General features: G+C 42.6%; 1 protein-coding gene across 1 annotated transcript in view; it reads left to right on the forward strand.

Annotated features, from left to right (window-relative positions):
* Window positions 1–13,635, forward strand: part of ARF1 (ADP ribosylation factor 1) — a 19,321-nt gene extending 5,686 nt beyond the window's left edge. Inside the window, exons 2-5 of the mRNA XM_019508042.1 lie at window positions 7,604–7,783; window positions 8,644–8,754; window positions 9,577–9,701; window positions 12,034–13,635. Coding sequence (XP_019363587.1) covers window positions 7,636–7,783; window positions 8,644–8,754; window positions 9,577–9,701; window positions 12,034–12,195 — 546 coding nt within the window. The 5' untranslated portion in view covers window positions 7,604–7,635 and the 3' untranslated portion in view covers window positions 12,196–13,635. The remainder of the gene's footprint in view (window positions 1–7,603; window positions 7,784–8,643; window positions 8,755–9,576; window positions 9,702–12,033) is intronic.
* Window positions 13,636–15,013: the final 1,378 nt, after the last annotated feature.

Here is a 15,013-nt window from a genome sequence, read left to right on the forward strand (position 1 = left end):
GGGGGGGGGGGAGGGGTTTGCACAGCAGAAAGGAATGATACTTTTTAAAGGAAATGATGTTTAGGATGACCCAGAGTCCCATATAGTAAAAGGCAAGAATCCAAGATCATGATGTTCCTTTTAACTAACCAAAATCTGATCATTTACTACATTTGTGCAATTAGTTAGAACTACCAAGTTACTTTTAACTCTTGAGATCAAGTGGACTTAATTTCTGAGGTCCATTTAAGCCTTTGTTTTACCTGAGGGGCAAGTGCTTCTGATATTATTTGTGAACCCGGCTTTGTTTGTTTTGTGGTGTTTTTTCCCCAGATGCATCTGACTTTGCTCACTGAGAATTTAAGTAGCTGGCAAAACAATTAGAGTGAGTTTATTTAATTTGCATGTTAATTATCTCTCTGAATGAAAGCCGAAGTAGGCAGCTTTGGATGGAGAAATCACAAGCTTAAGGATATTCTGTGTCTTACCAATAGCATTTATTTTAAATTGACGCTCTGACTTCAGTGTGTTCAGTTATTACTGTATTAAACTCACTTTGTTATAACTAGCATTTCATAGTACAAGAATGTTTATGTGTTGGTGATGCTCTCCATCAAATGAGCCTTTCCTTCCCTTCCTCCCCACCCCACAAATAACTACAGGGAAAAAAGCAACTGAAACTGTTAGTGCTGGCATGGCAACTTATCAAGCCTTCAGAAATCCACTCTACAACTGCTGTCACTCCTTAACAGATGGCATGCTTGTACTCTGAGAGGGAGTTAAAACACTTTTAAAATTTATTTATTTATTTTTTTTTTTTTTTGCAGTTTTACTTGTTATCAATGACTCTTTCCTGTTTAGACATTATCAGTAGTGGAGGACAGTTTGTGAGCAAGATGTTTGCACTTCTGGCCTGTATTGCTTCTGACAACACTTTAAAACAGTTAATATGTGACATTCTAGTGTAATTCCTGTGGAAACTCTGTTATGTGCATTGTGCTTAAGCACCGGTGTAAAGCAGGAGAGTTTGTTAGAAGATTAAGTAGATTTGTCACCATCTAACTTCATCTCCTGCTTAAAGTCTTCTACAATATCTTGCAAAGGACTGAAGTAAAGTTTAAAAAAATGGGAAGAAATGGTGCCTTATGCCATTTGTACTTGGTTGATCAGAAAGCAAAGTCATTTCTTTTTGGCCAAAAGGTTCACCACAACGTTCAAGTAAGACTGTATTCAAGTTTTCAGAGATGATTAAACTGTTGGTTCAATGTATGCCTGGGTAAACTTTAAGTATGCCTGTTAAATTTAAACAATACTTTGTTCACCAGGGTATGGCTAACAGCTATGAGGAACGTATCCGAGATCAAAAGCATGCAAATAAAAGTGTGTCAAAAAACACAGTAAAACTAATGCTAACCAAATTAAAAAAACATATAAACATTGGGTGAGACATTACAGCAGCCTGAATATAAATCTAAATTTTAGTTGCATTCCTTTTTACTTTGTCTTACCTGGTTAAAGGAAACTTCAGCCATGTCTACCCAGGGGGACTTACATTGGCAAACGGCTGCCTTGGGGAGGACACCAGAGAGCATACGTTTCTGCACAACTTCTGGCAGCTCTGCCAAATAAAGCCACATCTCCATGTCATCAGTGATGCCAGCAGGGTATAGAGCGCAGCCTGAGAGGGCCCAGCCACTGGAGGTGAACTGCTCTAGCCAGTAGAAACGTGCTTTCTACCAGGAGCCCAGCCAGGGCAGAAGCTTTCTCCCCTTGAAGAGGGGGTGTTTTGCTACTGCAAAGAATCTTTGAGCCATGGATCCTTCTCATAGTTTTACCAGCAGAACTTGAGTAATGTGGGCCAGCCCTTTAAAAAATTAACTTGATCATTGATGCAGTGCCACCTGGGCAAATTTCTGAGATTTTTAGACACAGCATCTGTGGTCTAATGGTTTTATCTAAATATATTATTTACTAGAAATGTAGCTGCTTTGAGATGAGTGTTTTTTTTTGTTACAGACTGCAGAGTCTTATCCAGAAATGAGTCTGAATGTGACTGGTAAACAGCAGCAAATAATGTTAGCTGAACCTGACTAACAGGTTTCTGTCACCGTGCAGATTGTAAGGAGGTGGAGCCAGAATACAAGATAAGTGTGTACTTCACACCGCTCTGAGTAGTGAAGACCAGGAAATTGGAATGAGAGGAGTGAGTTGTATGCTGGTGTCATTCAGAGCATATGAAAGCTCCAGAATAATAGTTGCGTGTGCTGAATTTACAGTGCACAGGTAGCAGCAATGCAGTCTGCCCCAACAACCCTGACCTAGAGGGGCCCTAACAAGAGAGAGAGAAGAAAAATCTGTTTTTTCATTTTCAGCAGAATTAATGCCTGGGGGCTTATATTAAGCCCCAGTGTCAGTTTATATAGTTTGAGCGTAAATGTAGGCATTGACAAAGCATGTTAAGCCACAGTTAAAATAATTCTTGTAGAAAGCCACAAATAAGTTGTTTGTGATAGTGCTACCTTTGTATTGGGAGTTATCCTGTGAAACTAGTTTTGTCTGAGTTTATCAAAAGCCTGAATTAGTAATAATGACAAAACACTCCTAATGTGTGCCAGTGAAAAAAGGTAGGTAGGAGTGAACAAGTGAAAGGGGGAAGAGAATAAGACTTTAAAAAGGTCCATGATAGGCAAGGAATAAACAGCTTTGGGGTGGGGAAATGCTGGTAATTACAGTAGTTTGTTGCATATATATGCACACTTCCTCCTAACACCAACTGGGGGAATACAGGGGTGCATTATATAAGAGAAATATGAATCCCCAGGGTTCTGGAGACCCGGTGGTGGTGAGTGGTGGCACCTGTAATTGCCGTGGATCTGGGAGCCACCGCAATTAACACTGCCGCTGCTCCAGTGCTGCCGTATCACTGGACCCCTGGGGAGTGCCCCAGCTGGTTGACATGGCACTACATGCTGGCCCGATCCAGTACACAGGGGCTGTTTGCAGCCTAACATACAGCTTGAAATCAGGCCCTGGCACACAGCCCCAGAGACGCCTCCCATGCCTCAGTTTCTTATTAGTCCTAGGTAAGATCTTCATTCCTTCTTGGGGGCCTTCCAGAAACAGAGAAAATAGGGTGTTTAGAAGTTATCTTTTAGTCAGGGTGGCAGCCTTTGTAGATATGCTAGAGAAGAAACTGGAAAGAACCCAAAACAGGGGTGGCCAGGCTGCATCGTGTGTGCTGCAGGCAGCACAAGGAGCCTCTGTGTGTGGTATACTGCAGATTTAAGCAGGGAGCACAGCGACAGGTTGGGCAAGGGAGGGGGATTAGGATGAAAGTGGCACTTAGGAAGGATGTAGGGATAATTTGTGGCATACCTGCCGAAAAGGTTGGCCCCCACTGACTTATAGTAGCAAAGGATGTCCCAGTCAGGATTAGGTCTACAGGCATGTGGAGAAACAGAGGGTATGTCTTACAGATGAGAGACTGTGATGTAATAATGCAGACATACTGATCGAAACAAATTCGTGGAAGGTGACAACAGTCAGTTAGGTTGGAGGAGAGGTAGGAGGCTACCCTGCTTCCAACAACCGCAGTGGTAAAAGTCAAGATACCTGGAATTCTTTAGTTTCTCATTGAAGGTGGAAGTTTGCAAGCAGGGTCCAAGAAGGGCTTTTAATAGTTTTGCAGCTTTGTTTCTCACAAAAGCATGTCTCTTAAGCATGCTAGGGGTGTATCTTATTTTTGCCTAATTCCTATTTCTGTCTACCAGGTCTCCAGGAATTTTTCAAAGCCTGACTCTTAACAAGGGTTCAGTGTGGATCAGAAGGTATTTTTGTGCCATTAAAGGGGTAACTAATTTGGTTAGCAGTGCTCAATCTTGGCCCTGTGGGCTGAGTCCCAGGATCGGTGCCCACCTGGGACCTCATGCAGCCTTGGCTTGGGCTTTATCTAATGCACAGGGCCACACTGTCCAGCCACAAGTCCAGAAATTTGGCAGTTGAAGTTACTCTGTACTCCCATGGTCAAATTTTTCAGACCCTTTAAGGAGCCCTGAAGGCTGGATAACATAGGCCAGAGGTTGAGCACCTTTGAATTTGGTAAAAGATAGCTTACCATCAAATACAGAGAAGCTTCTCCAACAATGCTCTTGTTAGAAAGGCGGATCTTTAGTGAGAACAACAGAGTTCAGTTTTTATGCAAATAGAAAGATAGCTTCTTTAAAACTACTGAAGAGAGTAGTTGGTTCAGAGGGCGGATACAAGCTTAAGCTATCAGCAGCAGATCTGCCACTAAAAAAATTCAAGGCTCTTTCAGTCTCCATGATGTTTTGGAGAAGTAGCAGTGGAATTAGCAAGTATGAACAGAGTAACTTACTGTAAACCCAGCACAGATTGTGCAGCTCTTCCAAGCTGTGGGAGGATGTTGCAAACGTAGAGTGTAGGCTGTATGTTAACTGAATCTATCAAATATCGAAATGGCTGCTGTCAAGGTAGAACACACAACCTAATTTATGTGCCTCTAAACTTGGAGAAAGTAACAGAATAAATGATTCTTAATATTTGCTGGGCTTGCAAAGTAGCTTAATAGCAGTATTACTTAAACACACTCTTCAAAGGTCAGAAAGGTTATATAAGGAGTTCAAGTGCAGTCCCACTTCTTCAGCTAATGAGGGTTGAAGCTGCACTTGTGCTCTGGATTAGTAGTATTTGCATCGCTTGCTCCTCTTTGCTCAGACAAAGTGGCTGCTGTGAACTGAATGAGACACTAGTTTGAAAGACAGTGATTCAGAGAAATAAGGCCTCTAGAAGGAAAGAGAAGCCTCACTGCAAATGAGTCGTACTGTGGCTATTTATGTCTTTCTACCTTGTACATATGCTGAACTTGAAAAGAGTTCTCTGAAATAGTTCAGTATTAGGGCTTTATAGGACTCTGGACACAGAATTAAGCCAATACAATTTTGTATCTTTAAATCTGTAAATAAACTGCAAGTAATGCTAACTTATGCTAACTTAATATTTTTGAAATTATACCATGTGTCTTTAAGTGATCCGTGTGCTGGTTAAATATTTCCAGCATGACAAACATGGACTGAATTCCTTGATTCATGAAATAACCATAGTGAAGACACTGACAATGCAAGCAGCCAATCCAAGACTTATGCCTAGACCCACGAAGGAGAGGGAGCCATTAATTTAGTTTTGTGGCCAACAAGGATTTTGTGACTAAGGGGCTGGGATGTAAAAGAATATGGTTACTAGACCACAGACTGAGAAGCCATATACATTTTACCTACATAACTAAATGCCTGTCCAATACCAGCTGCTGTTTGCTGCTAACTTGGGCTGAATTTAAACTCCTTTAAGGGAGCAAACTGTACCCAATTATTAATTCATAAAACCCCAGCTAGTTTCCTAAATGGAAAAAAAGGCTTATTATGGAAATGTATTATATTAAAAGCGTGGTGTGATAGTCCCAAGTTTACACTCGGAGAAGAGACCTTTAGCTAGTGTTCTAATACAGTTAATATTATCAAGTACTGCTTGTCTATACATTTAGATATGCTGACATATAGCCTGAAATATAGAAGCATTGACTTGCATAATACAGTGCTGCAGTGATTGTATCATTAAACTGAAGTTTAAAAATGTTGGAGAAGTTTTTTAAGTTTTTGAATCTGAGATTGTAGATCCTTCAGTATATTGTGTAGTAAAATCAAACTTCATACTGTTGTTAATATACCTAGTGAAACATCACAAGCTATGTTCTGATCTGCACTACATTGCTAAGTAATTTTGGGGGGGAAATATATTAAGCATGTTTTAGCATAATTTTTTTTGATGCGACCTAAATCAAAACTTTAATAAATTGAGTGCTTGCCATCCCATTAGAATGGCCTCTTGCCGATCAGATATGGGAAGTATATTTTCCTATGATTTCAGTTCAGTGGGATAAGTAAATTTATATGAAAACATAATTTGGCTTAAAGGAAACAAGTCCCCTGAATATTGCATGTTCTGACTTCATATAATCCTGCTCTCCTTTATGCTGCTGTAAAATCTGTACTTTAAGTTTCTCATCTCTTTCAATTGAAGCGATAGTTTTCTCTATATAAGTAGATGTGGAGTTGAGATGCCATTTTTCAAACAACAGTAGCAAAGATGTGGATTGTGTCCGTTTCAGCACAAAACATCAAGCTGCTTCTTAAACGGCCTTAACACCTTAACTGCTTCTTTTCAGTAGAACAGTAGTGTATGGTGTATGGCGATGCATTAGGTAGAAAAATGTATTGTTGCCAGGGCATTGGCAGTGCCTTTGTCTCCCCTGTGGCACATGGTGGTATATTTGTGGTTTGGGTGAGCAGTTTTGTTTGGTTGATTTCCGCCCCCCCCCCGCCCCCAACTCTTTTGATGAATGGCTGCCTGAAGACATGGGGCAGGACTCAGTGGCCCGAGATCCCTTTCCATTCTGGTGCTTCTAAGTAGTAGCAGGTTCCCAGCCCCACAATATAGCAATCCAGTGTGTACTTTAAGAGTTGGAGAACACTAGTTTGTTCAGATTATGGGGAGATAGGGGTGGGGGTGGAAATCAGCCTCTGTTTTTCCCTTCCAGTGACATCCCAACTGCAGTGCTTATTGGTGGAGAGAGCTACTCTATTTCAGGTCCATCCTTAGCACAGTGTCAGGACTTCCTCACTGTCCTCTGCCTGATAGATTTGCATATTTAACTTCAACCAAAGGTGAATCATAACTTGCAAAGCTTCACTAAACCAGTTGGTTGATTTTTCAGAAGAATGCCTTTAAAGATGCTGGTTTAATACTTAGCCGACCTTCTACTTAAATAGTCTTCATGTGACTAATTATTTTCCTGTTGATCAAGTTATAGACGAGGAAGAAGACATGTAGGGACCTACCTGAAAAACCTCATCTTGCCGTGATTTATGGCGACCCTGCCCCTTGGCACTGATTGGCAAAGAGGCCCATGGAGGAGGGATTAGGGGACGGCTGTCATCTTGCTTGCTGTCATCTTGCTTGCTGTCTGCCCTTTGTGCTGCCACCCCACCACTCAGCGCTGATTTGCAGAGGGGTCCGTGAGGCAGGAGGGACAAGGGGGCAGCTGCCATCTTGCTTGCCAGCTGCCCTTTGTGCTGCTCCATTTCTCATCACTGACTGGCAGAGGGGCCTCAGTTGGGGAGGGAGGAACCAGGGGGTAGATTCTTGTTTAGTTAATTGTTTAATTAGTGTTGGTAGCTTATATGCACAAGTTAATGCACTCTTACACTGAACTTAGCTTTCACATAATTGTTTCTTTCAGAAAGGGCGCTGGCACCAAGTGTCTTGCTGAGACCGTGTATAAAAATATATTAGCAAAAGTTTGCACAGTCCTTTGTAGCTATATTGCAATTAGCACTACCTTTCAACTCCTCTGGTAGTCTTTGAATTTTCTATCTCGAGGCAAAAGAATAAAAAGAATTAATCTGTATCTAGCACATTTTAAGCCAATGAGCTCCTGGCAGCTTTTGTTAGAATTTGTATTGAACCACTGGTTTTAGATGGCTTGTTTTAATAGTGCAGAGGGTTATCAAGTGATGTGTATAATAACTCTGTCCTGCATTTTTCTCTCTAGATTTCATTGGCCAGTGAGAACATATCGCAAGCATGGGAAATATTTTTGCTAACCTCTTCAAAGGCCTTTTTGGCAAAAAAGAAATGCGTATTCTTATGGTTGGTCTGGATGCTGCAGGAAAGACTACCATTTTGTACAAACTAAAACTTGGTGAAATAGTAACTACTATTCCCACTATAGGTAAGCTCTTTAAACAGCTTGTTAAAACCTTGTTTGCTTCTTGAGAGGGCACTGACTAGATAAGTTCAGGCTTGACTATCTGTAACTCGGAGTACTGCACCCAGGATTGGCTCTGAGTTGGGAATGTGCAGGCAGCAGTCTCCTCTGTAGGTGTAGGAGGAGAATGAATGACTGCTTCTTCCTCCATTCCCTCCCACCAGCCAAGGCATGGAGCAGCCTCTGACAGCCTGCAGAAGCAGTCTAGCCAGCTCCTGTTAGGACTGCCCTGGTGCAACTGCTTGTGAGAGCACAGATGGGGAAAATGTTGCATGTTGGGGAGAGGGCAGGTACTGTGAGAACATATTTAAAGACCTTACTTGCTGGTTTATGGAATGGATAGCTGTAAAGGGCTGTTAATTCCTTTTATAACTTGTGCTGCTGCAGTCCCAGTGAGGCAGGCTTATAAAGCTCACTGGCTTGTGTTCCCTTTTTTAAGGGGTAAAAAGGCATATCTGTACTGCTGATTTGGCATGCCCCTTCCTGTCCGCTATCTCCCAGATGGGAAGTCTAGATCCCTTGGTGTCTCCCTATGGAAGGATATTAGCTCTGCTGAGAGGCAGCACTAATTAGCCTGGGTGCAATGCCATACACATGCAGGTATACTACTTCTGGTTTGGGAGTAGCATCTGCAAAGTAGTGTAGTATGTTTCAGTCTAGTATTGCCCACTTTCAGGGCTTTAATTTCATGTTAAAAAAAAATATATAAGCACCATGCTGTCATGGGTACTCAACATAACTGTTTTGTAATTTCGCTCTTGAACACGAATTGGAAAATCCAGGCCCTAAATTGATCAACTCTTTTCTTACCATCTTTATTTTAGGTTTCAACGTAGAAACAGTAGAATACAAGAACATTAGCTTCACAGTGTGGGATGTAGGTGGTCAGGATAAGATCAGACCACTCTGGCGCCATTACTTCCAGAACACACAAGGTAAGTTGTAAGGGTTAAATCATTGGCCACAAAAGAACTCTTTGTATGCTTGTTAAACTTGCTCTTAAATTGCTTATCACTTGATAACAGAAGTCAAAGTATTCTGTAAAACTGTCCTTTTTCAAGGAATTGGTTATACGATATATATTAAACTTCAATGTGTTTTGATTCAATTCCCAAGTTAGATTAGTGCAGATGTAAATTGGCACCCATTTCTGTAAAACACATGACAGTAAGCTTCCCTATCCAACTTTGAAAACCAGAGGTCAGCATTTTTCTTCAAGAAGTATTGAAAGCTTGCTTTTAAACAGAGCAGTTGGAGAATACAGGAAAATTATCTTGCTTTTAAGTGCTTCTGATCTGCTGTATAGTGAATTTAAGGCTATGACCTAAGGACTTGAGGGTAAGTCCAAGGATAGCGGTGTACCATTCTTAAATGTATCTCTGATTACAGGATTTTTGGAGGGGTGGGTAGGTTTAAAAGATGGAGGGTGAGCATTTGTTGGCTTTCAGAATTAAACTACAGGAAACAGGATGGCACAGTTTGAGGGGGGGATCCTATTCTTATTCCAAATTGGGAAAAACACATGCAAGAATCCCAAATAATACAAACTATGCATCTCTCAAACAAGGGATTTCAGTAGACTGAGGTGCCTGTTACCCTGTGCATGTCAATAAGTTATTTGCTTTAATCTGTTTAGTCTTTAAATAATAATAATAATAATTCTGCAGTGTTGGTTCTGCATTTCAGAACAGGGATAGCTTTTACAAAGGAGAAGTTATGCACCTTTTTTGTTATAACTGTTGTTTGCTTGTTTATAGGTTTGATTTTTGTGGTTGACAGTAATGACAGAGAACGAGTGAATGAGGCCAGAGAAGAGCTTATGAGAATGTTGGCAGAAGATGAGCTTAGAGATGCTGTCTTATTAGTGTTTGCTAACAAACAGGTATGGCTTAGCAAGTGATCTTAAAGAGGAGCCTTTGAGTTGCAGGTTGCAAAATAGTTTTCCAAAATGGTTGGTATGTAGCAAGATGTGAGCCTTTGAACCATTTCATAACCGCTAACATGATAACCGAGTGTTCAGCAACATACCAAATTGACCCTGGCTTCGGCAAACTTGTATGTGGTCCTAGTCTGAAATGTGTCTGTAAGCCTGAATTTCCGTATCATTGCCTTGCTAGTGAAGACTGCCACCAATTTTAGTTTATTTGATAGCTGTTTCAGGTACTGCACCTACTTTGAGCTTCCCTCTTGCAAACAGGAGATTGACTGTGTGATGGTGCCACAGTATAAAGTATCCTGAAAAGTTTCACTAACCCTTCCATTGATGGTATAAACTTAGATGTTAATCCTTATAAGTACAGAAATATTCAGGCTCACTCTCAGGATGTTCTAAAAATATTAGGGGTGCACTGATAGAGATTTTTGGGGCCGATATTGATAGCCGATTTTTAAGGAGGCAATATTGGCTGATACCAATCCAATTTGTGATGCACGGCTTTTCAGCTTGAAGGGCTGCATCCAGCTGGTAAGTCTGGTGTGGTGGGAGGGAAGGGGTGTGGGGGAGGGCAGATGGAGGCACCTGCGGTGAGGGAGGAAGTGGGGCTGGAGCATGTGCTACCCAACTGGGGAGGGAAGGTGCAAGACAGCTGCAAGCAGGAGGTGGGGCATGTGCCCCCTCAGATCTGCGTGAGGTGGGCTACAACTGCAGGCTGGAGCCGGGGCAGGCATGGGACAGTTGGGGGTGGCTCCTGTTGCTGCACACAGCTGCAGCTCATGCAGGGGGCACAGGAAGGGGTGGAGGGTTCACATGGCTCATCTGATGGCTTCCGCTGCAGCTCCCATCACTTGTCCAGGAGGGCATGGGGGTGTGTGTGCCTGCGGAGTGCAATGGGCTGGGGCCAGGATGGTGCTGGACTCTTCCTGAACAGGCAGATCCAGGGACACATGCGGCCCCCCCCATGCCCTCCCAGAGGAATGACAGGAGCCCCCACTCCTTTCCCGTGTCCCCTGGACAAGCCATGTCCCCAGCCCCGCACCCTCCCTCACTGTGGGGCCTTCATCTGCCCCCTACGCCCCTCCCCCAGCCCCTTTCACCACACTAGACTTACCAGCTGCAGGCAGCTCTCCACACTGCCGGGCTGTGCTCCTCACTGCCTACGTGCTGCACTGCAGCTGCATGCGCACATGGGCATTTATCAGACAAATCATCGGCCTCATTGGGCCAATTTCCAAAACACAACATTTTCTTTATATTAGTGCCGATATGATATTGGACCAATGTATCGGTGTATCTCTAAAAAAGCTTCTAAATTTGAAACTTTCAGATTGGGTTTTCCATCTAATTCATTGTTGCCATTAAAGTGTTTGGCTACCCAGATCTAGTCAGTAAAACCAGTGCAACTACACTGCAAAGATGCATGTATGCAGCTAATTGCACCTGCCTCCTAATGGATAGAAGAAGTAAAATCCCCCTGACACTTAAGCTTGTTGGCTGCATACACACGGTTTGGAGTGAGCTGCACTTCATGCTTTTGCGAAAACCCCCAAAAAGTTCCTAGGAATTCAGCTGCAAAGAAAACTTCCTGAATGGAAACTGCCATCCCGGAGCGTCCTTGAGAATTAGGCAGCCTGAAACAATAGTCCCTGAATATATAAACTGTCCTGCACCAGTCTGAGTGTTAACCTGAAACTTCATAAGCTTAAGTGTCCACTTTTAACTGTTTCATTTATGATCTCTTTGAGAGAAACATTTCGCACATGTAAGTCACTCTGGTTAGTCTCACAGCAGCCCACTTTCCTAATTTATAAGGATTTCCTTTTCTACAAAGCAAAGGCTTTTAAAACTAAAGGATCAAACAGAAAGCTCTTAGAATCACCTCAGCCCATGCTAGAGATGCAGTGCAGTCTTAGTCTGAATAAGAGCAGAGACTTTCAGAGTTGCACAGTTCTTTAGGTGGCAGCAGTTGCAGTTTAAAGCATCCTTTTCTGTTTAATCAAATAAGTTCTGCCTCTTCAGCTCACCCATTCTTAAACAGTAGTCTTCTAATGGTAGCTCTCACTTTGGCTTTTTATAAATTTGAAACAAAAACTTGCCAGCTTGGGTCTGAAAAGTGGCTGGGCTTCATACCAACTATCCAAGGCATTTCATGAAGAACAGCCATATTTGATGCATGAGTTGGGTTATGCTTTGTTTTATACCTTGATGTGGGACTGCTTAAACTGAAAAGCAGAAACGGCTCTTCAACATGGAAAATGTTGTCTTTGTCTCCTCTCAGGACCTGCCTAACGCGATGAATGCAGCAGAAATCACAGACAAACTTGGACTGCATTCTCTTCGTCACAGGAACTGGTATATCCAGGCAACCTGCGCCACTAGTGGAGATGGTCTCTATGAAGGACTGGACTGGTTGTCCAATCAGCTCCGAAACCAGAAATGAAACCATAAACCTTCCTCTTCCCTCTTTTTCCACCCTCCCTCTTATTTCCTCCTATTCGCCCTTCGCTTTACTCTAATGTGGCAAACTGTGCTACTTTGTGGTATTGAGTGCCGGAAGCTGTTTTCATTTCTTTTGTCACAGTATATATTGCACCATGCTGTAAATGTGGCAAATACAAGCCTGAAAACAGTTAGGTTTCTTATTTAATGTAAATAGTTTTTGTTTCCAGTGAGGCAGTTTCTGGTACTCCTATGCAATATTACTCAGCTTTTTTATTGTAAAGAATCAACTCACTGTTTAGTACTGGGAAGGGAGTTCAGTGGATTAACATGGGTTGCCAGTGGTCAGCATGCAGTAGAGCTGAGTACTATCTCTTGGGTTGTGAGATCTGTGAGATCCATTTTGATGGTTGGTTTTTAACCTGAAATCTGTATTTTTTAAATAGTCAAAGAAAAGTAAAAACACTTAAGTGCATGAGCATGTTTAACACAGCTTCTGCAGTTCGACCTTGAATACCAGTTATTTTAATTCTTGTGAACGTTGAAGCGGTGATGACACCATCCAAGCTTCAGCTGGGTAAAATACAGATCAATGTGCAACTGCTACATCTCTGGATCTTTCTAGAGTTCATAATGTTTGCATTCATATTTATTCGTACGTGGAGACTTGTTAAAAGGTTTGTCTGAGCTGGTCCAAAACGGTTTGCAAACAAATTTCACGTTACTTAAAACGCTAATGTACTTTGGTTTCAGGTAAGGTTGATGCGACTTCCATCAGACTTGAATAATTTCTGGAAGAGTCACATTTTTAGCCTGTTAGATTCTATCATCCAAAGTGTTTTGTACTTTTCTCATGTGTAAACCACTCCAGAAGGCAAACCTTTCCACAGAAAGCACAGCCTACTAGTCCTAAGCTCTATAGACAGAAAGTACTGTACTTAAGTAAAATGCCATGAAAAAAACACCAAACATCTATGTATAGTGTCTAGAAAAAAGCATGAGAGTTTGGAGTCATTCCATTCTAGAAGTATTCAATCTCATTTTGGAACAATCCCATATCTGTATATGTGTGAAAACCCTTGGCATCCCTCATTACTGCAAGGTTCAGATTTGCCATCAGAGAAAAGACCTCTTTACTTTTCTTTTGTATTTTGATAAACACTGAAGAAGCTGGAGCTGTTGAAAACTTTAACTTGAGGAACTATCAGAACTGGTTTGTTTAGTGTTGTGGAAACCTTTATTGCTTTCAATACACAGTTAGTAATCAACTGTTTTGTATACTTGTTTTCAGTTTTCATTTCGACAAACAAGCACTGTAATTAAAGCTATTAGAATAAAATCTCTTAACTATTTCATGTTTTTTACGCCTTGCTGTTTATTTGATCACCTTGGCGGAATCATAATGAGAATACTTGTTGAATAAAATGTTTCACGAAACTTGTGCTCTAGTGTCCAGTTGTTTTGCATCACCTCCTGTGTAGTCGAAAGGTCACATCTGTGCCTAAGGAATAACTTGCCTGGGAGGTCAGGCCCAACATGTTCTTTGCCTTCAAATATGGTGAAATCCAAACGTCTTGTTATCTGGACTCTGGAAACCAGCAGCATTACTCGCTGTTAACTAAAGTACAAAATCTTTCCTCTTTCCAGGCAGGTCTCCTGGGGCGGTTTGTTATCAGCCCTGCCTCCAGCTTTAATTCTGTTAAAAATGCCCTACCTATTGAGTACATGATGTGGCTGCTGTGCTGTCCCTGTGACTACAGTACAGCCTGGCTGGGAGCCAGTGCAGACGTGCTCCACCCGGGTAAGGAATCTTGCAGCATGTTGGTTTCAGACGTGTAGCAGGAAATAGGCCTCCAAGGGGTTGAGTCAGAGGAGCTCCACAGAGGCGGCTGCTGGCCTTCCTGCCCTGTGTCTACTCCCTGTTTTTGCTGCAGCTGAGAGGCAAGGAGGGGGGCTGTGAGCTTGAGAGGCTTAAAGAGCTTTGGAGGTCTCTGCTACTGGAAGAGGGGATTGTAAATCGGAGGGAAGGGATGGCTCAGCTGCCCTCATGGAGGGATGTGAGGAGAGTGGGTTTGGACTGGGAAGATTGGAGGAAGCAGGAGCCTAGACACTAGATTAAAGAGCATGGGAAGACATTGGTAGAGAAAGCTCTGGGGGGGAGTAGGTCACTTGTGGCTGCCCATTTCCCACTCATCCCTCAACTCTGCTTTAAACTGTCTCCACTGTACATGTGTGATGGGGTCCTAGCTTGCCATTCGTGGCAGAAAAATGTGGAATGCATGGTTGGTTTTTTTTTTCCACAACCTACCAAAAGCACTTCGGCATCCCACAGCGAGCAGCTCTCTTGCTGTGGTTTTTGCCTTGCAGCCAATCAGCAGTGTGGGTCAAAAATTGGCTGACAAAAATCATGGCAGAAATGGCACTGCTCACTGCAGGATGGCACCACGTTTTCCATAGGCTATTGATGTTTGTTAGATGGAGATTTTATGTTTTTTTCCCCTGTAGGAAAATTAGGATCCCTGGTGGTGATGAAACCATCTTGACCCGGTTGGTTGGGATCTTGATGTGTAACGGACTTTCCCTCCTCATGGCAAACCATCAGCAGAGCAATCTCAGAGAGACCAAGCTGCATCCACAGTAGAGCCACTCTGCTGTTTCCATGGGGTGACTTGAGCTTTCTTAACTTACAGCCCCTTTCTGTGCCCCCTCTGCCCTTGCCAACTAGGCACTTGCTATTCAGGAGTAAAGAATGTCTTGGTGCTGGCTCCAAGCTTGGCAGGAAGGAGCTAGCAGGGGTTATTGCAGGGCGCTTGGCACGG

This window comes from Gavialis gangeticus, unplaced genomic scaffold, assembly GCF_001723915.1.
Source record: "Gavialis gangeticus isolate Ggan-Ray unplaced genomic scaffold, GavGan_comp1, whole genome shotgun sequence".
In the NCBI taxonomy this organism is placed as follows: domain Eukaryota; kingdom Metazoa; phylum Chordata; order Crocodylia; family Gavialidae; genus Gavialis; species Gavialis gangeticus.